This window comes from Natator depressus, chromosome 8 (assembly GCF_965152275.1).
Source record: "Natator depressus isolate rNatDep1 chromosome 8, rNatDep2.hap1, whole genome shotgun sequence".
Taxonomy (NCBI): domain Eukaryota; kingdom Metazoa; phylum Chordata; order Testudines; family Cheloniidae; genus Natator; species Natator depressus.
This window is the reverse complement of record NC_134241.1, coordinates 12,680,130-12,707,234: the sequence shown is the minus strand read 5'-3', so window position 1 is coordinate 12,707,234 and position 27,105 is coordinate 12,680,130. Positions and strand designations below refer to the sequence as shown.

Genomic DNA, 27,105 nt, shown 5'->3' with positions numbered 1-27,105 from the left:
TTTTAAACAAGTTCCCTTTTCTGTGCTCCAACATGCAGAAATATTCTGCATTGTGCTTAACACAGAAGCCTGATTTCACAAAGATTTCAGGACTTGATTGCTCTGATGGTGAAACAGAGAGAGAGGGGGAGACAAATGTTTTTTCTGAATTTAATTTTGTTTGCTGCATCCTTCAGATTTGTCCATGACTAGCATGAAGCTACTCCGAGGTTACTCAGGTTTGGCAGGGTAGAAGGTATAGATTTAGTTGATGTTTGTTCTGGATGAGTGCTTACACAGCACTCAGGAAAGCCAATCCTTTCAAAAAGTGTCCACTAAATACGGGTTTCTCCATTTCTGAGAACCATCCATTAGACATTTTGGGCCTGATTTTCAGAGGTGCTGAAAACCTAAAACAACTAGAATCAGTGACTAGTACGTGTGAAAACCCAGAGTGTTCCAAAGTGTGGACCTATAAGCTCCTAAATTCTGTGTCCCGGAATGTATTTGACTTGGTGTAAAACTATGTAGGAATCTTTGGGGCCAGTCTTTCCTTTGGGTATTCCAAAGTATAGCTCAGGAATCTGGAGGGCCTGTTCCCAGGACACACTGTCCTTTTGCTTCCGATTGTTCTCCTTTCCTTTTTTGCGCCTTCCTTTCTTCACCGGCAGCTGAAGGGATTGTGCTCTTTCCAGAATCTCTACCTTTGACACCTGTCCCTACTTCAAAAAGACCACTGCCTATGGTTTAGCAGAGTCTGAGGCAGGGAAGTGTCTTTGTAAGTACAAATTAGCACAGAACGGCAGTTTGTGCTATTTATTCTTTACCTTTAGTCACACACTTTTCTGTGCCATTTTTTCTTTGTCATATAGGGCAACTAAGAAGGGGTAATTTATCCCTTTCCTTGAAACCATTTTGCTGTGTGTTCTTTCAGCTTTCTTTCAAGGGATTACGTTTTTCTGCCAATAGGGAAGAATTTGGTAGTTGAAGTGGCTAGATGTAAAGTGTAGCACTTTATACACTAACAAAGGTGACGAAACTTATTCCAGAGACGGGGACAGAGTGAGGGCAGTGGCTTCACCGGATGTTACTGAGCATGCTCAGTCCGTGTGAGCATGCTCAGCACAAGCCAAGCAGCAACTCGGGGGGGGGGGGGGGGCGGCACACATGACCTCATGTGTCCCCCCACCTCCTTGCTTCGCGTCTGACTCATTCCCTCCAACGTCTGAGAGCCCAAGAAATAGGCATGCTTCAAGTCTGCTAAACTGAGGGGCCCCTGGAGTCAGAGGGCTGGGTCTCTGTATTAGTGAGCACCTTTGATATAAACACACCGGGCCTGTCGCTTACTTTAGAAAACACATGTTCACATTTAGATTTAGAAAAAAGAGAGAGAGAGAGAGAGCACACCCCCCCGCCACGTGCCTCAGCAGAGGGAACTGGCAGGGCAAAACAGAGGGCGCTAGGATAGCAGTACATTTGCTAACATACTCAGTATCATCCTGAGATAAAGAAGGTATTGTAGGGCCAGGGGTTCTCACAACAAATTTTTTGGTGGCCTTAATGTGCGGCCACCAACTCTTGGTGGTGGCCGCGCTGACAAATTTTTCCTAAAATACTGAATTAACTTTAGGAAAAACAAATAAATAAGCGTATACACGTGTCCAAATCATTCTAATGTATTGAATCTTTTTTCAGACTCAATAATAAAAATAATGTAGTTGTCTCTGTTGTTTACTGAACCTACACAGAATAGAAACACAAATAAGGTGCTCTGCCGGTTCTTGTCTTTTTTGTTGTTGTTTCTTTTGCTTTTTTGGTTCCTTTTTTTAAAAAGACTTGCTAGCTAGTAAGTCTGCTGCTGTGAAAAGTGATATTAACAAACATACAAATATCACTTTTCACATCAGCAGACTTACTCAGTCCTGGCAAGCCCAGGGACAAATTAAGCCTTGGATGGGGAGGTAGATAGGGAGACAGTGGGAGAAACATGACAGGCTGGTGAAGGCAGCAGGGGGTCAGGGATGATGGGGTGTGAGCCCCACAGCTGGGGTTGGAACCCGGTGGCCAGAGCCTGCTGCCCAACACCCCAGGGCTGGAGCCCAACCCTACCATCCCCAGGAAGGTTGGAAACTCACTAGCTGCCTGCTCCTCCAGCATTTGTCTCCAGAGGGAGGGACCACTGCTTTGTCCCCCGTCCCTCATCACTGCCCAGGAGGCTGTGGCCACAAGAAAAGCCACTGGTGGCCACATTTGAGAAATTCTGTGTGGAATAGGTAGTACTGAAGAGTTTGAAAACTTCATGTTGGTTGTGCTGGTCCAGGGTAACATCATAAATATTACAAAACAGTGTTTTATTTTACTGTGATGGTCCAAAATACACCAGCGTCACTGCTGGTGTGGATCTTTCCTGTAAGGGACTGTAGCATTTATTTATTTAGGTAAAGATATTTTTCTGCTCTGTCTTTGAGAGGATTTATTATAATTCTCAGCATCTCACTTCCAAAGCCAGGCCTATAGAGGGCACTTGCAGTCTTAGGCAGGCATGAATGGCTGCTTTCATAGAATCATAGAATACCAGGTTTGGAAGGGACCTCAGGAGGTCATCTAGTCCAATCCCCTGCTCAAAGCAGGACCAATCCCCAATTTTTGCCCCAGATCCCAAATGGCCCCTTCAAGGATTGAACTCACAACCCTGGGTTTAGCAGGCCAATGCTCAAACCACTGAGCTATCCCTCCCCCCTGTGAAGTCTCTGATCCAGACCTTTGCTGTTGCTAGGAATAGCAGTTCTAATGATATTTGCTTAGACACTTAATACCAGATACTCAATATACCTGGATTGTAAAGCACAAAGGCATAAATTGCTGAAGCCTTTCCCCTCCCCTTGTATTTTACAGTCCAACAAGGTTCCTGTAGTGCAGCCGTCCCACGGAGTCCATCCACTCACCCCACTCATTCCATACAGCAACGAACATTTCAGCCATGGCTCCCATTCACCACACCTGCCAGCCGACATCAACCAGAAACAAGGTAACTCTTATCCTACATAAGCTTGTTGGGGCAGGGGTCCTCATGAAGACTTAGAAGAGGGGGCTGATGCCATAAGCTGTTGAAATTAGAGTTGCTACATAGCCTGTGTTTTTGCAGCATGGTCAGATTCTTTAACCTATGTCCAGTTTAAAAAATAAATGACCATCAATGCAAACACTCAGTGCAGCGAGCCATGGGCAGGTAGGGGCATCGGCTAGCAGGGGAATTGCTTGGGATTTAGCTCCCTGAGGATGCTTTGCAGTCATGGCTAAGAGAGGCTTGAACATCAAAAAGTATCTGCCTTGATCATCCATTTTGCTTAATTCTCCGTGTAATAACTCCCTTTGTAGCCTTAGAATAGACCAGAGTCTGGGGATGAGTCACAAAAGTCAACCAGAAAATGGAAAGTAACCTTTCTTTTGACTCATACCCGAACAGTTGTCAGGTTGTCATTATGAGAAAATAAATGCTTGAAACAGGAAATATTTTGACTAACTGGGATCTGTGTCTGGTGTGTAGCTGGATTTTTACAGTCTGCAGCCGTGCGTATGTGGTTGTCACTCAGTTTGAGTATTTGGATTTCTCTTATTTGTTAATATAATACATAGCAGACAATCATCTCAGGAAGAGTATAGAGGAAAGTACGATAAGGAGAGGTTAGTCCCTGTACTGTGAAAAGTGAATACATGTGTGAATTTATCATAAATCATTTTTGGTTTGGGGGCTAGTGAGAAGCTGCTGTTATATGTTGTATTGGTGCAACAGACTCAAAATCTTCCAAATTCATCCAAAGCTTTGCTAAGATTCACAAACTTTGGGCAGACCCTGGGCATAGTTTCAAGTAAAACTAGGTTAATTTACAGCTTTGTGTCAACCTAAATTCTGGCAGGGATCTTGGGTTCATTTGAACCTGGAAGTCAGTGGAAAACTCCAGGTGCATACACAAGATGGTGTGTTTCACGCAAAGCCCTGCATACCAAAGCCACATGGCTACCTACCGTTCTAAACTTTATGTGAAGCTATCCTGCCAACACCCCCATTGAGAGGTAAAGAAATGAAGTGTTCCACCCACACAGTATTGTTGCTCACCTTTTGGAGTTGGGGGAATTTTCTGTAATTTCATACAACAGTCACCAGTCCACGTAATCTCAATTTCTAAAGCTTCTGAGCATGTTGCAAAATGATAGTTTAGCTGAGTTACGAGTGCCAAACAATGTGCGATAAAGTAAGGGGAATGGCTAAGGAGGTGATGGTGATTTGTCAGCAGTTTGAACCCTAGGGGCCACATTCTGGTCTCACCAGTGTTACCCTCAGTAAATCCACAGACTGCTGAGGATTTACACCCATGGAACAGATACCAGAATATGTCTGGTGTCTCTTCCAGACAGCCGATTGCTTGCCAGCCACCAGCATGTAATAAAGTCATCAGAAAAATAGAAAGTTAAATTAAAACCTATTAGAAGCATAGCTAATGGCAGATTTCCAAGTCTCACAAAAGTGGCGAGGGAAGATTTTATTTTTTTCCAATCTTGCTTGGCTCCTGAGGGAATATCACACAATGCACCTTATATCAGGCTGCCCTTGAAAACTACTTGCAGAACACAGCTCCATGACTCCTCAAGGGCCTTTGAAAGTCCCTGCCTGTGAGTGTGCTTCAGGGACTTCCTATTAGTATGTAAAGCTTTAAACAGTAGAGCACCAACCTACCCCAGGGACTGGCAGCTGCCCTATGTCCTTTCATGAAAATTAAGATTGGCACTGGAGCTGCTAATAGTCCCACAGCATAAATCTCTATTGAAGACCCATGAATCTAGAGTGATCTCCTCCTGGAGATAGACCAAACTACATCCTCAGTGTCCTTCAGGGCAAGGATCTATTGGCTAATACATAACTGGAAGATTATTTGATGTTCTGTTGTCACCAGGTAACTATACAAAAGGTCAGTGTTGTGTGCAAGGGATCATTCATTTCATATCCTTTCACCATAAGGCATTTCCCTGGCAACATCTCACTCTTCATCACACAGACAGGTGCACACACGCTCGCTCTCTTTCTTCCCACATGGGGGACATTAATCTGGGGATCTTTCTTCCCCATGTCCCTTTTGGAGGTAAATACCTAAAGCCTGGTTCTGGGTTTTAATCCTGTGCCAAGTGCAGTGAGAGCAAAGCAGGGTGTTTATGTTTTTCAGTTCCCCAATTCTGAGGGCAGCTGAAGACCCATTTGGCCCTCCGTGTAGGAGCAGCTTCAAGGCTGCTCTAACTTCTTCCCAACTGCCCAAGGCTCCAAGAGAAGCTGTCCTGAAAGCCAGAAAAATAGTCAATGTATAAAGACACTCTGGCCATACCCCCTTTCCTCTAACCACACTCTGTTACCGACAGCTGTGAAGAGCACCCAGGGAATCCCATTAGCAAAGGGGAATTCCCAGCTGGCCACATGAACTAAGTTTATGGCCCCTTGACACCAACAGAGCAGCACAAATAGGTTGTGGCGGAAGAGACAATCAGGCCCTTAAAATCAAGACCTCTCTGAAATGGAATACACAAGGGACACTTAGAGAAACGGCCCTGAGGGAAGTGCATGGAAAAAGTCATTATGGATAAAGAAAGTGCATAATGAAATGGCAGGAAGCCACAGGGAAGGAAGGCCTTGCTCCTGAATGGGGTCATTGGTCAGCATTACCGTGACACCCCATAAGGAAGAGTTTATCTGTGATGAGCAGAAGCAGTGTGAGTGGGAAGAGAGGAATAGAAACTGCTGGGATGGAGCCGAAATGCAAAGCACAGTGGTGTTTGGCAGGTGAGTGTTGTGGCCTTTGGATGAACGAAACATGAGTAGAGTCGTCATCTTTTTTCTGCAGTAATGTTTGAAGGTTATCGCTTTGCCCTGCCCCCCAGCAAAGGGCTACACCGAAGGGCATGCCTGGGAGGGAGCCTCCCAGCCCTGGTCCGTGGTGTTAGCAGGGCTCAAGCTAGCCCTATAAAAATAGCTGGCTAAGTGGTGCTTTGACCTTGCCTATCAGGCTGGAGCTTGGACTCCCAAGCCCCACTCCCCTCCGGCCCAGACTTCAGATCTGTTTTCAGAGCGCTAGTGAGAGTCCACCCAGCACAAGTCTGTGGAGCCGAGCTTGGAGGCTTGCTCCCAGATGCAGCGTAGACCCAACCAAACCATTAAAAGGGATAAATTGTTGTACCCTGTCATTTGGAATGATTGTGCGAAGGAAAATACTTTTGTCACATACGTTTCTCCGGGCAGGTCTGTGCTAGACGCGCTACAGCGCATCCGGTGAACAAGCTGTATGCTGATGGGAGACATAATTACTACACCCCTGTGAGAGGCAGAAGCTACCTTGGCAGGAGAGCGTCTCCCGCGGACATAGCGCCAGTGTGGACAGCGCTTAGGTCACTATAACTTGCATCGCTCGTGGCGGGGCGTGCATGTGTCTTTTTCACATCCCTGAGCAACATAAGTTACATCCACTTAAGCGGTAGTGTAGATCTGCCCTCACGAGTCGCAAACCTAACTGAGTGGCTGTCCTTGGAGTACATGGAAGTAAATATAGAAGTTGAAAACATATGGATGACCAGAAACCTGGAAATGCTACTGCTTGCTCTTCCCAAATTTCCTTCTCTAACTAAAGTCTTGATCCTCTGCTTAGGTGTGCACCGTCCTTCCCAAACATCGGATATCCCTGGTTTCTACTCCCTCCCTCCCGGTGGGGTTGGACAGATAACACCTTCTATGGGATGGTAAGTGTTGACAGTTTATCCAGGGCCTCAGCAGGCAAATTGAGCGTTGCTCTTACACCTGCATCCTAAGCCGCACCAAGGTCCATTTACTCTCTAGGTCTTTGATCCACTCTAAACAGTATAATTTACTGGTGCACAATTTGTTTACCAAAGCACTTTGCAAACATTAGCTCTTTAATCTTCACAATGGCCCCACCTGTGGACTCACAAGGCCTAATTTCCCCTGTGAGGTTGGCAAGTAGTATCACCCCCATTTTACAAATGGAAAGCAGAGACACAAAGAAGCAAAGAGAGTTGCCCCAGGTGACTCAGCATCAGAGCTGGGACTGGGAATCTGGGCCACTAGCTAGATATCTCTCTACGTTCCCCGATGCCTTTCACATGACATTGTGTAGGGATTTTAAATAAAATAAATAACATAAAAAAATTGAGAGCTGCTTAGGTCAGCAGTCCATTGCCCAACCTGCTCTAGGTATAATCAAGTCTTCTCGTTTTGAGTGGGATCTAGTTCTGTCATGCTCTGGATTTAGCCATGGGCTGCTATTTTTGAGCATATCAAACTTTGGTGTCCCAGCCCTGCATTCAATCCACCAGAAGCTGCCTTTCAAAAAGTGTAAGACAGAAAAACACAGTATGGCAGAGAACTGTCTCAGCGGAGTACACAGAATGCTTGCTCACCCAACAGCAGGATGTGTGTGTCCTGACATTATTCAACCCATGATCTCTTGGAATCCTGCATTCTGAGTGGCCCAGAGACCTATGTAAATCCTTCACTCCTTATTAGTTAATATTTTATTTTTGTCATTAAAACTGAGTGACTTTGAGTACTCACAGGAACCAGATCTGGTGAGTCATGACATGACATTTTTGCGTGATCTCTCTTCAAATTAGATTAACATTTTCAGTGAGTGCCATCACCAGTTCCTGATAATGTATTGAAATTGTAGAGACATGAGGCAAGATTTATAGCTGTAGGGTGAGTTTGGGAACATACATCACTGACCATTTGCATGGGGGAATCTTAAGGTGAAATAATCAATGGACAGCAGTGTGCAAAAATTTCCTGACTGTTTCTCTTGCAAAAACCTGATATAGACATGTAGGTATCTTAAAATGAGAGAGGTGAAACAATTAAAGAACAATGTGACATGTTAACTAGATTTTTGTTTGTTGTTAGTGTTCCAAATATTTAACCCCAAAGAAACAGAGACGGAGGCCAGCCTTAGATTTAGGTTTGGGTGTGAGGAGATTAAATTTTGCTTTCTGTCCTAAACCTGCTGCTCTTGGCCGATGGTTTAACTCCTTGGACAATGTGATTCCTCCTCAGGACAGACAAATAGAGACTGCAGGAGTGACTGTGCTGTAACATGAAAAAAAAAAAAAAAAAATTGGAGGAAAAAGCAGCTACTCGGCCAAAGGCACAGCTGGGAGAATGGGAAACAGTTAAAGGCAGCCTAGTTACATGGAAAAAGTTTCTTTCTCAAAATGTTTGTTTGTTTGTTGGTTGGTCAGACAGGAAATTCATTTTGCTGACAGCCGGCATCTGGCAGGATTTGGCGCCTTTAACCAAGCTAGTCAGACAAGTTCATTAATGACTAATGAAACTGATATGGTAAAATGACAAATAGAAAAACAGCCCTGTGGATCAGAGAGCAGACATTTCAATTAGCACTTTTACAAATAGGAAATGTATGTAATATAGACTTTTAATTTTTAAAATAGTTGTCTGCTTGAAGTTTACAAAATTCCATAGAACCACTTCCCAGTCCTAAACTTTAGTTTGATGCTTATTTTTCAAGATCTGTTGTGAACAGAAACACATGGTAAGCTCCAGTAAGTTTCAAGCTTGGCTTCCCCCAGAGGAATGATGGGCCTCCCAAAGGGAGTTCCCAGTCAGAACTTCCTCTGAGTTATGTAAATGAAGAAATTCTGCATTTGAGAAGTGCCTAGAAGCAAAGATGGTTCTCAGCTGTGTCCGCTTAGAGCTTCTGTGTGTGTTTACAACCCGAATGCTGTATCTCTCCCCACGCACTTCAGGGAAGTGTGACTGATATTTTCAAATGTTTCATCAAAGAGATAGGTCACCAGTTTATGCTTTTACAGAGGTTTGGTGCTTAAACAGTGTGGAAACTAATTGTGTAGGAGAAGAAACACCGCAGAGACTCCTTGTGCCAATAACTAGTGCTGTGGTATGTGGACAGTTCTTAAGGTTCACTGTTCTGGAATGAAGCTGACTTCAAACGCAAAGCGGTCTTAATACAGGAAGCAGCTTTTCCTTAGCAAGCTGCCTAACAAGAGTTCAGCAGAAATGGTCTTTGTTCCTGCTGAGCATTTTGAGAAGAGGAGCTGCAATAACTCTCTCTTTAATTAGCTGGGATGACAGTCAGGAACTTCGAATAAAAATGAATTATAGTCCAGTCCAGTGAGTTTGATCGCTGGAGCCTGACAACACACCTTAACCAAGAGCCTTGTAAACTGTGTCATTTGCACAGCTCACCAGCTTAACTATGCACCAGGTTTGCTGCTGTCTCATTATTATGTTTTCCCCTTTGTCTAAAAGCTGTTCTCTCATCATGGGGTGATAAAATCTTTAATTGTACATTCCCAGCGATCATGGATTGGTTTTGCAATTGAATTAATTTGCATGTCAAAATCACTTTGGATAAAGGCTTGAGTGCCATGATCCTTTTATATTCAGATATCTTGGCCCCTAGAGTAATGAATGTCACTTCTGGATTAACTTTGAATGTTTTCTCGCCCCTGGGGCAGGAATGCTAAACTTCAAAGGTTGTTTAGGTTCCTGATATATTGTAGCACTTGGCTGTTTGTTGACATGTTTATACACTACTAACTTCTAAGTAGTGTGAGAGGGATTTTTGACTGGCAGGTTGTAAACAGAGCAGGCCAGTTCTCAACTATGTGCACTAACTTTAATACAGGTTTCAGAGTAACAGCCGTGTTAGTCTGTATTCGCAAAAAGAAAAGGAGTACTTGTGGCACCTTAGAGACTAACCAATTTATTTGAGCATAAGCTTTCGTGAGCTACAGCTCACTTCATCGGATATGCATCCGATGAAGTGAGCTGTAGCTCACGAAAGCCTATGCTCAAATAAATCGATTAGTCTCTAAGGTGCCACAAGTACTCCTTTTCTTTTTGCAACTTTAATACACACAGAGCTTTTTAGATTTCATCAAGCTGAGACACAGTAATTCCCTGAGTGCCATAAACAAAAACCTTGTTCTTTCGGGTTTAGGGGTTAAGTGCCATGATTCCACAGTGATGGCTCTTCAGACAGAGGTAATCACGATGCCTGCTCTGAACAGCACCAGGCAAAAGGCAATCCCAGTCCTTTGCAGGACATCTGGATGCTTCGGGGATATAATAATAATAATAATGGACCTCATTTTCAGAAGGGTGGGAAATCAATTGAAGCCATTAATACCGATCATGTTCAGTAATTACGAATGAGGCAGCACTTCTGTTCTAAACCCCAATTTGCTTGTGCTTAGCAAAAAAACCCTCTCATTTCAATTTCTTTAAGTTTGAAACTTCATGCCCAACTTTAAGCCAGAGGTGAAATAATTTTTGGAAAGTGTGTAGAAAATCCATTCTGATGGGGGTATTTTAACCTATCTGAGCATGAAAAAGTTTTTCATTGATTAAGAACGTTACTCGGACATTTGCACTCTAGTAACTCAAAAATAGCTTCGGATTCCAAACCTGGCACGTACACAGTCCTGAGTATGGAATGTAAGCATTACTTCATTTGAAGAAATATATGGCCTGACCCTCAGCTAGTGTAAATTAGCATCGCTCCATTGAAGTCAGAGTCTTCAGTTGAATTCAATGGAGCTACACCAATTTTCACCACTTGAGAGTTTGTCTCCTACTTTTGAAATCAGATCATTTTAAAACGGTATAATGCAGTGTGTTGTTTTCCTTACTGACTTAAAAGATCTACCAAAGCCTGCTACTCCAGTGATCCCAGGTGCAGATATTTGATTGGCTGACCATTCCCCTAATGACCAGAGTGGGATTGAGGCTGATTTTGAATTCGGCAGTTCATCTTGGTATTGCACAGCAAGTGTCTATGCCTTGTAAACACCTTTTCAGTTAGGGTGCGCACTGCTGAACAATGTGTTCCTACAGTAATAATCCACCTGAACCTTTCATCTTGATACCTGTATAGCAGATTTTAAACTGTTTAGAGCTAATGAAGTGATACACTCACATAATGCTCTAGTATTTTTCAACACTTGGGGGAAGTTGGGATCCACATTCAGATCTGAACTTTGCAATCTGGGTCCATCTGCATTACCTCTGCGCTGAGGCTGGAAAAGACAGATGCTTGTGGCATACATTCTAGCCGCCAGAGCGACTAAGGCTTTCACATCAATGAGTAGCAATGAGTCCAATTATAGAGGATATTTTTAGGAAAAGCCACACGGATGTAGATGCTTTATAGACTCTTTCTTCCCGATCCCAGGCAGAGCCAGTCTGTCTATCCGCTTCCGTCATGTGGATTTAGACAGCCGTATTCGTCAGCGCTCTCTGCTGGGGCTACTTTCTCCAGGTAAGTATGAGCTGTGTGAGACAAGACAGCAGCTCTGCTGGTCTCGCAGCTTGCGCCATACAAGCTTGCAGCAGACTGCAAACGTCCAGGGAGGGGCTGTCAAGCTTCCAGATGGCAGGAGCAGGGAAAGAATTTTGCTTTTAGTCAAGTCTTTCTAAAATCATAAAAACATTGAGTTTCCATGGAGAAGCCACAAAGATTTTATTTTTATACTTTTTTTATTGATTAAAACCAAATATAAAAAAAAAATCCCCCGCTATCAATATTATAAAGATTGGATGAGGTCCAGTTTTTATATACAGTGTCATTGCAGCCACTCCAAACAGCTCCCTTACCTTGAACTGTAATCTTTACTAGAGATAGAAATGTTCCTTTCCTCAGTATAATGGACTGAGTTATGTTGTGCGGAGACTGACATGTTTTACTGACTCTTGGTCAGGCTGTAAAGCTGGCGGAGAGTATGATCACTACCAGTGATTTTATTTGTCCCCATGACTGCAAAATTTGAACATCTGAGCCTTTTAAATTCCATTTGTCTCCTGCTGCACTTCCCTGCATTCCAGTAGAAGGGTGAGGAGTTGCTATGCTGCATCACTGGATTGTTGGAACTAACTCCTTGCTAACCCCTATTAAAGCCTCCCCACAAAACTTAAAAACCTAGGGTCAGGTACTTAGCGGGTATAGAACAGCGTAGTTCCATTGACTTCAGTGGATCTCTGCCAGTTTAGACCCGCTGAGGCTCTGGCCGCTAGAACACAATAAAACTTACATACAGAGCAAGTTGCATTTTGCAACACAAGCCTAGGACATTGGAGTACTGTAGTGTCCCTCTCTTCTCCATACGTTACCCTGGCAGATTTATTAGCATGTCGGGCCCAACTCTGCCTTCATATACATGTGCACAGATCCCACTGATTGCACAGGCATGCCTGTTAACACAATTTGCCCCTTACGTGTGGATTTGTCCTACAATTACATAGCACTAGAGCGCTTACAAACATGTTTGGACAAAATTATGAAGAGTTCGTTACAAACGCTTGCATTGTTCCTTCCGCCGACCGACAGCAAGCCCCTATGCTCCTGTTGGTCTCTTCAGCTAGAGTAGATTAAGCCCCATGGGAGTTTATGTGCAAGCAACATTTGTTCGCATCTCCAGCTTTTGCTTCTGCTATGTGTTGTCATGATATGTAGGAGATAACATTCAAACTGTTGTTGAAGGCATTCTTCAGGGACTTATCCCTGGAACAGTGGCAGGAAAATAGTCAGCCTATTACTTTAGTTTTCCACCATGCTGCCTGAGGCAACTTCTTCTGTCTGAGCATCTAAATAGACTATAAAATGATAGAGAGGAGTTTACAGTCCTCAATAGTTGCCCAAAAATCTCATCTTGCATGGTGTTGGCATTTTCACATATACTATAGAGTGGGACAGGTTTTGCAATACTGCAGACAAAAAAGAACACCTTGTCAGAGGAGGATCAAACTTCACAGTGTGGCCAATGGATCAAATCAAAACATCTTTTTTGTGTGTGACAACATATCTCATGAACAGTTGTTTATCTCCCAGGGGAAATTCTTGCTCTCTCCAAGCTCCAGCCGTAATATGGCAAGCTTGGCAAAGCCTGGCTGTAACCTCAAAAATCTATACAGAGCTAATGAAGCTTGTAAGCTAGTGAAACCTCTTATGAACTCATTTCTGTGTTGGTGGATAACGTGGCTAGGGCTGGGTGTACCTCCAAGGGTTGCAGTATGATTTGTGCTGAGACTCATGCTTTTTCTGTTTAAAAAAAAAGAGAGAGAGGTGTACGGGGGTCCTAATTCAAATCCAAATGTTGGTGTGGTTTTGGTTTTTGCTGTAACACTAACAAAAATAGTGTGACAACCGAGATCTGAAAATTCCTTTTTTTTCTTTTTTTTTTTTTTAAATAAAAGCTGCTGATCGCTGTAAGTCTAGATTACATTGCAAATTAATTTTTATTTAAAAAAAAAACCCATGGAATCTGAATGCTGTTCCAAATCTTTTCTGCTATCAGTTTGGCTACTATGTTATCCACTCATCCGCTGTGATCATGACAGAGGAATACTCAGCAAGGGATGTATTGATGGATGAAGCCAAAGAAAAGTATCAGAGACCCCAGGCAAAATGCACACCTCCCCTTTGTTTTCATTGATTCAGAAACTTTGTAAGTGTCATTCCTCAGGTGAAATCAAACACCAAGTGAAGCACTGCTGCCTTTATTTAACTACTACTGCTAGAGCACCAGCAGTGATGGAAAAGTCCTGGGTTAGGCTTGGCAGATCTGCAGCACCTTGGCATCCCTACATGGACCCCTATTATTCTTTCAGGAAGAATGCTTTCCCTACAAAATTTCAGAGCTGCATAAGATAAAGGATGTATCTCAATGATTTGCTTTGTTTACTTCAGTTTAGCATTTGTTCTTGTGACTTAAAAACAACTCAAAGAGTGCCATCTAGTGAGAAAAGATGTGTTCTCCATCTGCCAGACGTGACTACTGATGGAAAGAGCTGTACCCAGCCACCCATTTTCCTGTTCATCTGGCAGTAATGTTCTGCAGACGGGTCTCTCTCCCATATCTGAATCCTCCTTTAAGAGCCGAATCCAGCCATTTATCGCGGGAGGGTTGTGCTACACAGAAAGTCCCAGTGATCACTGACATGCCCTCTATTGCAGGTTTACACATCCCCTGATGCTGAGCTCTGGAATGCACACCACTGGAATCCCTCATCCAGCCATAGTACCCCACTCTGGGAAGCAAGAAATGGATCATTACGACCGGAGCATGTAAGTCAGCAAGTCTTGAGACAAGGGTGAGACTATCAAAATGATCTCCTTAACTATTTAGTCCGAGTCTCAATTATTCCACTGTTTGTATGGAAGGGGACAGTTAGGGTGATAAAACCCTGTGGAGGCCAGTTGTGGAACGTTTGCAACTCTGTCGATTCAACAAGCAAGGTTGGCGGCACTACACTGTTGCCCCATCAACTGAAAGGTGCCAACGTAATGATGGGTATGATCGTTAGAAGGGTCCGTGCCCTAGTTGCATAAAATATGCATTAGTCTACATTTGAGGTAAAGTGTTTTACTATTTAATATTTTCACGAGGAACAGTTTCTTCTGACTACTGTTCAGTTCGGATAGCTGAGATGCAAGAGCGTGATTGTTACTGACTGTTTTGTTTCTGTCAAGGAAACCCCAACCAGAACCAAAGAGAGAGAAGGAAGCCAAGAAGCCCACTATCAAGAAGCCCCTGAATGCTTTCATGTTGTATATGAAAGAAATGCGGGCAAAAGTCATTGCTGAGTGCACCCTGAAAGAAAGTGCAGCTATCAATCAGATTTTAGGAAGGAGGGTAAGACCACAGAACAAAACATATTGCTTGCTTCTAAGCAAAGCCATTCTCTTCTTCACAATCCCAGAGAGAGAGAGAGAGAGAGAGAGAGAGAGAGAGAGAGAGAGCTGATCAGCTACTTAACAACAAAACTATTACCTGTAAGGCTTTGTGGAAAATCAGTGTTTCTTTAAATGTGGTCTGTGTACTAGTGACTCCACAGAATAAAATGTTTAGATGAGCAAACAGTAGGAAGGATGGGGGGTGTTCCTTAGAGGGATGAAGCCCATGGGGAGGTCTCTCCTCTACTAGTGCTTTTTAAATAACATTTTTAAACCACCAGGGTAGGTGCCTTTTATGTACTGTTACTGAAATGAACATTTACAAAGCCCCTTTCAATGTATGAGGGCAGAGGGGTGGAAATGCAAGATAGATCAGTGATGTGTAAACTATCGGTAACAAACCACTCCGACACTGGATCCTAATTTAAGGGGTATTATGACTAGGGCTGCGAGTTTGTCACGGAGGTCACAGATTCTGTGACTTCTGGAGCGGCCGGTGCGACTGGCTCTGGGTCTGCCCAGCAACTCAGGCAGCCCCTGGGCCAGTCAGACCAGCTCCAAGCACCACTAGCTACATAGAGAACCTTCACTTCCTTCCCTGGGGAAGCCAATTAGCCATACCACTGCAGATTCAAGGGTCAGCTTTGCTCACATACCAGTGCTTTCCTCAAGCAGGTAGCGAGCGGCTCACTTTTAAAAATGTGTACATTGTCCTTATGCCACTGTAAATACCCAGCATCAAATTACCCTGATGGAACTCAGCTGACACGGGTGGCTCTACACCAGGGATAATGGAAGGAGAGCCCGTCTAGCCCTCATCTCATTCTGACAGCAAAGAGGGATGGTGATGAAATGCACTGAGGAGTCTCACAACTGACGCATCTTTTTATTGCAGTGGCACGCACTGTCACGGGAGGAGCAGGCCAAGTACTATGAACTGGCCCGGAAGGAACGGCAGCTTCACATGCAGCTCTACCCAGGCTGGTCTGCTAGAGATAACTATGTGAGTGCTTAATGCAGCTAGGGACTAAAGGCCCCATCTTGGCAGCATGTTTAGAAAGCTATAGTTGAACTTGAAAATGTCACCTGCCTTATTTAACAGCTGTCCCTGATACCGTATCTCCTGATAGCCATGGGGCGCACCAATGCACTCATACAGATAGGTGATAGAGGGGAGGGTATTCATATACCCATAGGCATAAGAATATATGTCTAAGCAGTATGTTACATTTTGTCGTCTGGGGATTAATGTATACTTTTGGCAAGCATGTCACATTTCCCAACAGCTGCTAAATGAAGGAGGTTTGCTTACTTATTGTCTTAGAATAGAAGCTTAGAAGCTCTAATAAAAATACCCAAGTTCATATGAAAAATAAGTAGAAATCAAAATTATTTTTAAATTACTTGAGTGGTCATTGGCAATATTAGTCCTATGGAAATATACTCCTACGATGTGTGGCCTTAGGCAGTCAGTGGTTTTCCATCTATGGTCCATGGACAACAGAGGAGCATTTCGTGGTGATCCGCAGAATGGAACGTTTTGAGAACCACATCGTAGGTTAGGAAAGGAGTGGGTCTAGGAGGAAATCTCAGCCTCTGAATGACAGATCTGGAGAACTCCTGGCCTAAGACATTGATAAATCGAGAGCTGCAATGACTTCCACAGTACTCGCTATGGTGCTTGTTAGGCCCTTTTCCTGAATTCCTTAGGGGGATCAGCTTTATGATTCAGGAATAACTGAGAGAAAATTCTTCTCCTTTAATATGGCTACCTCCCCTGTGGAGATTTAATGGTTTAAAGACTTCATACTCATTTTTTATTATTTGTTGATGGTAGCACTTACTTTGCTGGTAAGATGGAATGGTCCCTGCCTTAAAGAGCTTGCAGTCTAAAGACAGACCAACAGACCAGTTGGCAGAGGTTAGGTGTAATAGGAAACACACTTTTTTCTTTCCTTCTACTTTATTGTGCTTGTCAGGAGATTTACTGTAGGTGGCAGTAGGTCTTCAAGAGTGCCTTAACTGTGGAAAGTATACACGCTTTATAGATGAACACCGTTACTGGTTAAGCAGTCTCTCATCTATCCTTATAGTACTCTATCATAATTTTAAAAACTATTTATTTAATCTAAAAAATTAGAAATATTCCTACTGAATGATGTGACATGTAACTTCAATACCGTTTTGCTCTGGGGCTGATGCTTCTCTCACTTAAGCCTGTTTTACACCTGAGTAACTCCACTGATGTCACAGGAATTGCTCCTGATTTACACCAGCGTGAAACTAGACAAAGTCCTTTTATAAGTTTGCCAGCTCTGGCCTAATGTACAGAAGCAGCTCTGTTGCCCAGAATCAGTCACTGCCCTAAAGTTACTGGAAATATCAGTGTCTGTACTTTCCGTTTCCTTAACTATACAGAGTATAAAATATTCACAAGCTGATTCTGTTGTATTTCCCACCAGTAATGTTAATTAGCTATAAAGATACTGTAACAAGTGAAAGTTACTGAACTTTAATGAGCTTTGGGGAATTTCAAATGGGATCCTTATTGTTTCTTTACTCTAATTCCATTTACCATGGTTATATCCTCTCTTGGCCATTATTATAACACCTTTATCATCAGCTGAGTTGGTGGCCTTTGGACTTTTTCCAATATTATTTGGCTTGCCATTCATTAGGAGAGAATTCCACAACAGTGGAGGTAATGATCTTCATTGTACAGATTCTAGTCCTGGCCTTAGGTTAGCAGCCTATCTGGGTTAACTTTCAATCCATTCATGATTCTGCTGTCATAAATAAGGGTATGAACCTACATCAAGGTAAGCACAATGTTGTCTGATCAGGGCTCATATGCTGCGTTTGCAGGATGATTGACTCCCTGATCTAATAGGTCTTTGCCCGACCCTGTGATTCTAAAGGGGTCCCAAACAAATGTTACATTCACGGTGTTCAACTAAAACAGGAATATCCAAACATGGCAGCACCAGTGGTTGTACTGACAGTCTGGGGACTAAGCCTAACTCTTCCATGATTCTCCTGTCAGAGCAGGGATACCAGAGGCAGGTCTTTCTATTTTAAATGACCATTTCAAATGAGTGTCCAGAATAAGGTTGCTGAATAGACCACCAAGAAATCAGCTCCGTAAACATCTCAGCTGTCACTGCTGGATTCAACACATGGCAGTGTCAGAGCAGCGTTCCCCACTGGTTGTTGGCAATGTGAAGCATGATCTGAAGTAACCGATGGGGAAGGCCATGAAGCATACTGAATGTTGGGATTTCAAGTACCCATAGGCTATGTCTACACTTAGGGCGGCATGTAGAGTACATACACTGGAAAGCGGCCTAGCATGGGTATAAATAGCAGAGTAGCTGGTAAGGCACTGCTTAGGTGAGTAGAGTAAAGACATCCTAAGGTTCTGGCGTATGTACCCAACGTGGCTCTCTACGCACCCAAGCCATGCCTTCATAGCAGTGTGGCATCCTGCCGCCTCCCCCTGCCAGAGACTTTCCCCGATGGGTGTAGCTACACTCTGCAACATGGACGCAGCCTGCAGCTATGCACACCCTACATGCCGCAACCACCAGTGTAGACAAAGCCATAGTCACACAAGCCACATGCTCAAATAAATTAGTTAGTCTCTAAGGTGCCACAAGTACTCCTTTTCTTTTTGCAAATACAGACTAACACGGCTGCTGCTCTGAAACAAGCCACATCTGGGTATCTCTGATATAGCCTAACTGCGCTCCAGTTCTCTGTATGTTTGGTCTCTTCTTGATTAGATTCCTAGAACAGCAGGATCCAGCAGCCTTGGTAGCAGTTCTGAATCAATTCATTAGACATTAGTGAAATGTTATTTGGTTTGTTCTGTCTAGAAATCTGATTAGGTTGTTCTATTTACAGAGGATGGGATTTTCAAAAATGCTCCCTGTTGGCCTAAACTCTGCTCCCATTGAAATCAAGGGGAGTTTTACCATCCACTTCAATGGGAACAGAGTTAGGTCATCCTTAGGTGGCAGGAGATAAATCTATTGGAATCAAGTAAGGGAGAAGTTTGAAACACAAAGGCTTATTTGAACTAGACCCTAAAGAGTATTTTAAAGCAGACACATGAATCCTGATGTCCCTTTAGCACTATTTTCTTTGTGTTCTAAGTTGATTTTTTTTCCTCCTGACCATTCCAGGAATGTTTCTGTGACTACTAAGTTTCAAGCGAGTACATGCTTCCAGTAGCCAAGCCCCGGTGTAGAGTTTTCTGTCTGAAACAGTCCCATCATCTCTTTACTTTCTAATCTGTGGTGCATTTGAGAAGAGCCACTATAAAAATAAATCATTTCCCCTATTTTCTCTTAGCTGTACTAATCATTTAAGAGGCAACCCCATTAAGTGTGGTTTTATAGGCATAAGAGTGCTACACAAACGTGCACATTCAGCTTTGCTTTTCTAGTCTTTATTTTGATCCTAGATAGAAATGCCTAACTAGTTAGCTTGGGACTTGACCCAAAGCCCATTGCAGTCAATGAGAGTCTTGCATTTTCTTTTAGCTGCTCCCTTCTCTCCTAGTGCTGATAAGATAAATGATCACACCACCACTGTGTTTATAGCCACTCTGTGGCTTCCCTGAAAGGCTGTTCTCCAGGTGACGCCTCATTCCACAAGCCTGCATCTGTCTCTGCGGCACTCCACCAACCTCAGCCAAGGATCTCCTGATTTTGCATGTAGCTCTTCAGGATTCTCAGTGGCGTGTATTCCACTGGGATGGCTGCTAAACCAGTATCCGAAGCAGCAGTCGGCGGTGTTATGAGAGCCAGGGCAACACCAGCAGCCTCTAATACAGCAGGTTGCATCACCACACACACACCAAGATGGAGTGCTTCCTTTAACAAAACCTCCTCATTCTGCATTTCTCTCACCGAATCTTTTGTCCTCAAAAATGGGTGGAGGGGAAGCTGCCATCTGTGCTCTGGAAACATTCTCTCACCCTACCTGCAATTCTCCAGTAACCCCCATATCTCCTGCTGGCCATCCAGGCTCTAGCAGTCTGGTGATCAGATCATCCAAAGTTGTTTTGGGACAGGAGTGCCCAAAGCCAGGAAGCGGCTGCTTTGTGATTTTTCTCACTGTATCTACAACAAATGCTTTTCTGTCTTCCCAATTTTGTAACTCAAATGGGGAGGAGGAATCTGGGTCAACGCCCTTGGCATGTGCCTTGATATGAGACAGGAAATACAGTTACTCCCACACTGAAGAAAAGCTCACCGCGATTCGGAGCTTTCCACCTTCACTCAAACCACAAGAAGTCATATAAGTCGTCACAGGTCAAAGCCAGCACGGCAAACAGCCCTTTCATACAGGACAGATTTGCTCCAGCAGCTCTTGTGTGCTTGCTAATAGAACTCATTGGGACACAAAGGGCGTTATTATGCATTCTGTGTCAGAGAAGCAAGTAGAGGATAAAAATGTGTTTCCTTATTAATGGGCAGAAGAAACGGAAGAATTGATAGGCGGGTCCAGAGCAGTGGAAGAAAGAATTGAAACACAAACCTGGCTATAAGAGTCCTTAACAACGCTAATGTGGTCATGGCTGTTATTACCAAATAGTGTACACTAAGAAGAGCATCTTCTCTTCATGATACGTCAGCAGCACAGAATACTGTCCATCCCATGGAAGCTCTTCTGTTCAGCCTTAACATAGGCTTCCTTTAGAGTGCACTGCTTTACTATCGTGAAGATAAAATATATTTTAGTTTTACAAGTTTTTCTAAAATGCGCCTAGCACTGCTCAGAAACATAAAAAGGCATGGTCCCTTCTGCAAAAGATTTTAGTTTCATTTTCTGTGTGATGCAGTGAGGTGACAAGCAATAGGAAGGGAAGCTTTGAGGAATGACCAGAGTTATGGTAATAAGATCACACTGTGCCTCAGTTGGGCATGGGCATATTTTGGTCTATTCTTTTAAAAAAAGAAAATGGGCCAGACTTACTGCTGGTGTAAATCACTGGGAGGAGCTAAAGAGTGTTGTTCAGTAGTTTAGACCCAACGCTAATGTGAGTAGAACTATCAGTATGTAAAACAATTCCAGTGAAAACACGGGGGAAGGGGGAGGCAAGGATTCAATTGAAATATTGCCATATGGTGTTGGCAACCCAGATAAGAGAGGTAGTTTGAAGAAAATACTAAACAACACAGTAGATTATTAACACAGGCAACATATGAATTTATCTTGACCATATTCTCGAACATCTACATACTGAGAGAAAGAAAATACCTCTTAGGGTTGTTTAACCAACCAGTTGCCATTTTGCAGAATCAGTTTTGGCACACCGGGAAGCAACAAGAAGGGATTTGCTGATTAACCATTAGTGACTTAAGGATGGGACTAGTACTGTATTGTCAATCAAGTAACAGTGCATTACTTTGCTCTTTGGATCTCATTTATACCCAGCTTTGCCAACCCCAAGCAGTCAAGAGTCATACCTTAAAAACAAAACAACACCCACACACACACACCCCACTCTTGATATTTTGAAAGTAATACATTTGGGGTTCTTTTTATTTGCCTTCTGCTGTTTGAGCTTTTAAGGTTCATGATTTCAAGCTTCTCCCTGCAACCACGAGGGCTATTTTTGTCTGCTGAGATTCTCTCATACCATAATTCTATGAGCTGGGACTTTAAAAACAGCCATTGTGAGACTTGCAGTAAAGTCTAGGGCGTTGACAACACTGTTTAACTTCTATGCATGTATTGGATTTATTTAAAAATCAGTTACTATTTTAAAACTTTACCATTTTTACTATTTTAATACTTTGCTCTTCAGTCTTCAGGCTCTTCAGCCCGTGAACACACTCAGTTATACTCAGGGCCCCTGGAATTCTGCGGCACTTCAGGGCCAGTTTCTGCGGCAAGGGTAAGAGAATTCTGCAGCGAATGTTAGTCAACTCTGCAGCAGTGAGAACGTATAGCTGTCTGCCACTCTGTACCCACCGACTCCAGTGTTAGCTGCAGAATTCCAGGAGCCCTGAGCTTTTCACACTTCCATGGCCATGGAATCGCTCACTGGCTATGGAATTTATTTAATCCTTTCACTACACTTCAGAGTACAGTGTGGACTAAATGTTGCTTTAAAGTCAATGCCCAGTATGTCATTGGACATTGTTCTGTTACGGAACATAACAGAACAGAGACAGACGAGAAGAAATTGCAACAAATGGACGATGTGTTTTTTCTATTGAGGTATTAAAAAAGTTCAGTCTAGGACCAGCCCAGTAGTTCTGGTATCTTTACTCCTGATACTCCAGCTAATGTTCTTGAAGGTGAGCATTCAAAACTATCCAGCGACTTATACCCATAAGTCAAGCCTGGGCCACCATGGCAGCTGGCATCAGACACTCATTGACAAGCAACACTGAATGGAGTGCCCTGGATTTAAAATGCCAGCATTATTTCGCTCAGATGGAGTTTAGTCCAAAGGAGGAGGGGTTACAGCTGTGTTCTAACCAGCTGCTTCAGTGCAGCTGAATTTGTAATGTGGATGTGATCGTAGACTAGAGTTACATAACATGCTTTGACCGTACCCACAATTATCAGGGACGCAGTGTTAGCACCTTGCTAACACTAAACATGTTTGAGCGCAGTAAAAGCTAGAGTGTGGACAGGGCCTCAGTGGTCTCCAAACTCTTAATCACTTTTCTTAAATTATATGTAAATCTTATGCACCATCTTTGCAGCCTGTTGTGGAATAATCAAAGTGCTTATGATATTGGATTCCAGGACTTTGAAAAATCAGGAAAATATATTCCAGAAAATAGTAGATTTGTGGAATGTGAAAAACAGGCCCTAGATAGTTGAGCAAATGCTTTTTTTGTAGTTATTTTAAAAAACACCGGCTATGGTTTCACTCAAGGGGACCAGAACGTGTAGATGGAAAAGCGGGTGTTCATATAAACAAACTGTTTGGCCATCTCACCTGCATCGATTTCCATTCCATGTGCCTGGCACTGAGCCTTGGAATGGAAAAAAAATCCAACCATCACTTCTCTGTTTTTCGGTTAAGATCAAGTGTTTTGTTGGTCTAACTGGGGGTCGTATTCTCCTGTGACTGGAGTCTATGATTTGCCACACTGGGGCATTTCCTTCTTTAACTACTTGACAATGATTTATCTAGAGAGACAAAGTGGGTGAGGTAATGTCTTTTATTGGACCAACTTCTGTAGGTGAGAGAGGTAAACTTTAGAGCTTACAGAGAGCTATTCCTCTGGTCTGGGAAAGGTACTCAGAGTGTCACAGCTAATTATTTATCTATAACTAGCATCCTCAGAACTGATGTAACTGCTCATCCCCTCTCATTTTAGTGACTCCCTCATGACAGTTAAGGAAGGCCCAGCCTCTCTATAGAATTTGCTACCTATGTTTGTGATATCCCTTCCTATCGGTTTACTCATGCCTTTAGGCACATTCCTCCAAGAGGAGCTTCAGGAAGAGGAAATTCCATCTCCAAGTTTCTTGCTGCACAAGAGGAGCACAAAGCTTCTATGCTCTTTCAGGCCCCTCCCTGCTGCAAGGCCGGGCCATGACGGTGACTCTCTGCTGCACAGGGGCCCAAAGCAGGAGGCTCCTTATAGCTTCCTTCCCTCCCCTGGCACTTTCAGAGATCATCAAGGCACAATCTGGCCCTACATCCCCAGAACTGTCTGTCTATACACCATATATATTACTGTATGTGGAGAGAGATTGATTTGCTGTTTAGTGAATTCTGAAAAATTGTGTGTTGCATCCTGTAACTTCCAGTGTATGCTGAAATACTTGTCCTAAATTGTTACCAGTGTGTTCCCTTTCCCTGAGGGCTTGCGCTGTATCTTTTTGTCTCTCCGTCTGTGTTGAGTTGGCATTTATATGGATAAAAAGCAGTGTTTCATTCCTGCAAAGATTCAGCTGGCCTCTTGGCAGCTACCTTGTGGAAGATCCCTAAGCCTGCTTAGTCTGATTTGTGGAATAAATCACTGGTTTTTGTCTGTGCTTTCATTTGGGAATATGGCTGGCAAAGGAAAGCCCACTCTGCTGCCTCGGCACTTCTTTCACTGAAGGGGAGACAAAGTATAACAGTTGTTGTTCATGACTCTGTGTCTCTTCCTTTGTATTTAAAAATATGGTATTATTTCATAGTAGAGTTTGCTGTCCCTAATTGTCAAGAAGGTTGTTCAAAGTGAACATCAAAGACTAGATAATCTCTGGAAACTGTGAAGACAGATAGCTCTAAACCAGACAGAAAATGAAGCAGTGGTTTCTCCCATGACTTGCTAAACTGTATCTTAACCATGACTGATGGGAAGTACTGTACATGTATCTCAAACGCTAAGGAAAGGCTGGTTTTACCAGCAACCTTTTGCAGAAGTTATCAACCATAGCTTTGGGAAGAAAAAAAAACAACACACACACCTTTAATTCCTAGTGTGTGGATTTCTGATGGGCAAAGGCCAATCAGATGACACAGAAAGCTGTCTGGCTCTGTACAAGGCCCCTCGTTGCATCATCTGTGATGACTGAAATGACAGAGGGAGATGTACATATCAGACTGGGCAGGTCATGTTGGGAGGTTTGAGTTTGCTACTGCCTCTGAGCTAATGGACCTGTTTTTTTGTTTGTTTTTTTTTAGTTTAAGCATGAGAGGCTCATGCTTTTAGTTCCAAAGGTGCTTGGTTCAGTCCTCACGGGCAACAACAACTCCAGATGTTGTGACGCTTCATGAATTTTACTTATGCCCTATGACAGTCCCTTGCAATTGTTGTATTCATAATACTGAGCAGCCTCCACCAGTCCTCTGAGAAGCAAACTAATATTATTTCCCTCTTACATCCTAGGGAAAAAAGAAAAGACGAGCAAGAGAAAAGCAGCAAGACTCCAATTCAGGTAAATTAATTGGTACTGAATGCAGCATGTTACTCAGTAGCTTATCACTGGGTGTTGTATTTTGCCATCCATGTTTTAGCTCATTCAGTCAGTTTTCTAAAGCTAAAAAATGGTATATTTTAAAGCCACAGTAAGTTATTTAACTATCTTGTTCTTAAAAAACACATGTGGACCAGACCATGGATGGCATTCATGAAAACTGAGCAAGAGAGATTCCAGACCTGAAGAAGAGCTCTGTGTAGCTCAAAAACTTCTCTCTTTCACTCAGTGGAAGTTGGTCCAATCAGAGAGATTACCTCACCCATCTGGTCTCTAGTATCTTGGTATTGACACAGCTACAACACTGCAGTCAAACTAGATTGTGGCTAATAAATCATTTTTAATAGAAGTCACGTCTACAATTTGTTCTGCCACAGAGATATGCAGGGGAAATGCTCCACTAGGTTGTGAGTGGCAGGAGGCACCAATGTTCTGTAGTCAAAAGTGATGCCTTTATCTGTTAGATACGCAATACCAATATTGCGTATCTAAGAGCTATGAAACTTCTTTAAAGACCACCCCAGGGACCATATCGCAAATCTTTTTGTAGTAGAAGTAGCCTAAAAGTCAAACAAAATTGCACTGAAAACCATGGTGTATTTTAACGTGGTTGCTTACTACAAAGTGCTCTTTATTGGAAGTAGACCCTTGTGCAGATTTCACTGTGTGTATAGATGTGTGCGCACACCCACACCATCCAAAGTTATTCACATCGTCGATTTGGAAGCATTTCTAATTTAGCAATATTAATGGACCTTTGTTATATCACATCAAGAGAAAACGTTAAGGCATCTGCTTTGTGTCTCTCATGAAGCTAAACTGCACATTTCTCATAGTAAGTTAACTTTTCGTCTCAATTGTTGCCTAGATTGATAACAAGTGTAAGATTTTATGTAATATACGTGGTGTAAAAATAATAATTTCACCCACCACTGGAATGCAGCCCACTTTGGGCTGGAAGGCAGCTGCCGATTAACAGCACATAACAGAAGTTGGCAATTATGAGAGTGACATTGACACAAAGGTACTGCTCAGATCTCATTTACACTAGTGCAAAAAAGTTCACATGTATCTAAATGAAAATAGGGCACTACTCTAATCAGACCCTATGTCACACAGCAACACTACACAGGACTTTAGGGCAGTACATGCAGAAAAGAGTAGCTTGTCCATTAGAACTAGAGAGAGAATTTAGGGAAGCAGAATAGAATTGCCCCATATAGGTCTTATTGGTGCTATTTGTTTTCAATCTGCTTCTGCAATATTTTCCTCTTCTGTTTTAATATATATATGAGGACTGAGTTCTTTGGCCGGCCACTTAACCAGGGAACCGGTAAGGATTTCAATACAGGGGGCAATGGGCGGCTCTCTGATTTGGCAGCATTTCAAAACTAAGAAATTTGACATTCCGTAAGAAGCAGTGAATTCCTAGCTTTCCTGTAGCTGAACTCTGACTGCCTGGACTCGGCTTTGTGGAGAAGTGGTTGAGCTGGGGGAGCACCACAGGTTTGAGGGAACAAAGTCTCCAACATCTGTAACTGAGGCCATTTCCCAAACCTCTCTCCCCACACCCGCCAGGTGTAATCTCTCTGATACTTGCCTAACCATCCCTTTCTTACAGGAGAGTGGTGTCTGAATAGTTCCATTGTTGAAGAATTGGATTTTAGTCTGTTAGTTTTGTCTTAAGTGGCTGAAATGATGTTGCATCTTTTCTTCTTCCTCCTGCTCCTCCTCCTCCTCCTCCTTGTGCCTCTGTCTTGCCCATTCTCCGCCACGCATGCTTCTGTGTTCAGATCCCGCCTCTCCTAAGAAATGCAGAGCTCGCTTTGGCCTCAACCAACAAACGGACTGGTGCGGCCCATGCAGGTGTGTATCAGAGAAACTCTACTCTGCTTTTAGTGCCTTTTCCTGAGCGCGTTGTTTTCCCCCCCTTTATGTGGTTTTATTTTTCCATGCATGTTTCTAGTGCCCTTGGCTCCTAACACACAAAACAAACTACTGGCATTGCTAAAATTTGTTCCTTCCAAACTGGGAAGGTTTTCCCAGGGTATCATTGCTGTGGGCTGGTATTTCTGAAGGTTCTACCCAAATTCTTTCAATGTCTAAGAGAAAAGAGAGTATGTTGTCAAGGTTGCTAGACCCAAAAGTCAGCATATGTTTCTTATACCAGGTTGGCGAAGCGCATGTAATATTTTACATGTTTTATTAAGATTCCTATTTCACTGTTCTTGAGAGGCTGATCTACAGGGTGAGAGATCCCTACACACTGGTGCACGTGTGGAATGGAAGAAAACAAATGCTTACTGCTCTCTCCCTCCCCCCCCCCCCCATCTTCCTATTTCCAAAGAGGGACCTGATGTGGAGCCTTTCCCCCCCCTACATGACCACCGCTTTGAGGGGCCCTAGAGTGTACCCAAAG

General features: G+C 43.2%; 1 protein-coding gene across 1 annotated transcript in view; it reads left to right on the top strand.

The window, feature by feature from the left end:
• TCF7 (transcription factor 7) overlaps window positions 1-27,105 on the top strand; it is a 119,382-nt gene that overhangs the window by 84,876 nt on the left and 7,401 nt on the right. Inside the window, 6 exon segments of the mRNA XM_074960451.1 lie at window positions 2,875-3,007; window positions 6,666-6,756; window positions 14,022-14,132; window positions 14,538-14,700; window positions 15,637-15,744; window positions 24,599-24,647. Of these exon segments, the coding sequence (XP_074816552.1) occupies window positions 2,875-3,007; window positions 6,666-6,756; window positions 14,022-14,132; window positions 14,538-14,700; window positions 15,637-15,744; window positions 24,599-24,647 (655 nt within the window).